Raw genomic sequence first — 1,822 nt, forward strand, 5'->3', positions numbered from 1 at the left:
ATTATCAAGCAGTACAGGGCTAAAGAGGGACTCAAGACCCAACTAGGCACTTATCTCTAAATCTAATCCATTAACCAATCTATTTTGGGAGCATTTTACAATATAACCAAAAAACCAAACTCATTGTCGTTGAGTCGATCCCGACTCATAGTGACCCTACAGGACAGAGTAGAACTGCCCCATAGGGTTTCCAAGGAGCAGCTGGCAGATTTGAACTGCCAACTTTTTGGTTAGCAGCCAAGCTCTTAACCACTGTGCCAAATATAGTCAGTTAATAATTCACCAGATTATATGAACAATCTACCCTTCTATATGTTGATACTGGCGGCAAAGTATAAATGGACATCATTGATTCATTAATAACAAACACAATAAGTAAAAAAGGACTCACATAGTAAGGCACAAAGAAGCAGACTAGACTTTGATAAAAGGCATCAAACAAGGTGATCCAGAAGGTCAGGGGTAAGTATGCCTGGAAATGAAACAGATACGTGGGAGAGTTTAAGATTAACAACGGTCAAATCAAAGTCAAGGAACAATATGAGTAAACACTTGACTTTTCACTCAAAGACAGGTGGAATTTGTCAATAGTGGTAGGAAGAATGACGGGTGGTAATAGAGCGAGAAGGGTTTACAGGTGAATGTGGTGAAAAAAATCTCTCAATAAACTCTTCCTCAACTTCCCTTGCCTTTCTCATTGGATCAATTTTAAAATTTAAGTGAAATAGTGCTACTATTACTAAAATTCCATATCCTATAGATCAAAAAGTATTGTTTCAAAAGCTTCCCCAAATCCATTCATTTCTCTCCATCTCCACTACTCTTCTCATTCCAAGCCATCACCAGCTCTCTCTAGAAATAACTGAATAACCATCTAACTGGCCTCTTTGATTCCCCTCCTACCACCAATCCAATCTTCCAATAGCTGCCAGACGATTTAAAAAAATGTAATTTAGGCCATGTTATCCTCCTAACTAAACAAATTAACCCATTTTAATTCCTTCAAAGACTTCCCACTGCATTTCCAATACAAATGGATTTCCATTGCAATTCCTTCCCATGGCCTATAAGGTCCTGCATGGGGTGCCCACTGCACAGCTCTCCAGAGTCACCTCCTACCATTGGGATCCTCACTCACTATGTTCCAGTCACAAAGGCCTTCGTTCTATTCCTCATAAATGCCAAATCCATTTTTGCCTTGGAACTTTACTTTCCAGGAATTCTCTCTTCCAGGATTTCTTTGACCTGGACCTCCCACATAACCAGCTCCTCAGTCCTGGTTCAAATATCACTTGCTCATAAAGACAGTCCTGGGCCAGTCTAAGAGGTATAGCCACCCAATCACTCACTACTACCATGGTACTGTTAGAAGTCTCTCATCACCATCGGAAATAATCTTATTTGTTTACTGATTTTCTGGTTCTCTTACCAGAATATAAGCTTCAGAGAGTGGGTCTTTGTCTCTTTTATCCACATGACTAAAACAGTGTCTGATGAATAGTAGGTACTCAACAAATATTTGTTGAATTAATAAACTATTCTTACATAACTTGAATGTGCAAAAATGTTTTCTCCCCAGAGAAAGAGAAGGATCAAGTAGAGACACTAGTCAAGTGATTGAAAACAGTTTTCAAAACAAGAGCCAACTCTGATTGAATGGTAATGTCTGCTAGGAGATGTGTGTAGAAGGATTCCGAGGCTGCATTCAGACCAGAAGGAAAGAGTGCTGGGATTTATTAGTGATCCCTGCCATGCGTAAAATGGCAGCACATGTATCGTATCCCTGAGTTAGTCATTTCTTCCTTAACGTGTTCTTTTTAGT

The 1,822-nt window shown here is 39.5% G+C and overlaps 1 protein-coding gene across 3 annotated transcripts in view; it reads right to left on the reverse strand.

Annotated features, from left to right (window-relative positions):
* Positions 1–1,822, reverse strand: part of ATP10D (ATPase phospholipid transporting 10D (putative)) — a 170,786-nt gene that overhangs the window by 23,783 nt on the left and 145,181 nt on the right. For 2 of the 3 annotated variants that reach the window (XM_023725451.1, XM_023725452.1), the window contains exon 20: positions 31–472. In XM_023725451.1, coding sequence (XP_023581219.1) covers positions 272–472 — 201 coding nt within the window. In that variant the 3' untranslated portion in view covers positions 31–271. Of the gene's footprint in view, positions 1–30; positions 473–1,822 lie in introns of those variants that run through there. The other variant, XM_012559790.2, reaches the window with a different exon arrangement.

This window comes from Trichechus manatus, unplaced genomic scaffold (genome assembly GCF_000243295.1).
Source record: "Trichechus manatus latirostris isolate Lorelei unplaced genomic scaffold, TriManLat1.0 scaffold00310, whole genome shotgun sequence".
In the NCBI taxonomy this organism is placed as follows: Eukaryota; Metazoa; Chordata; class Mammalia; order Sirenia; family Trichechidae; genus Trichechus; species Trichechus manatus.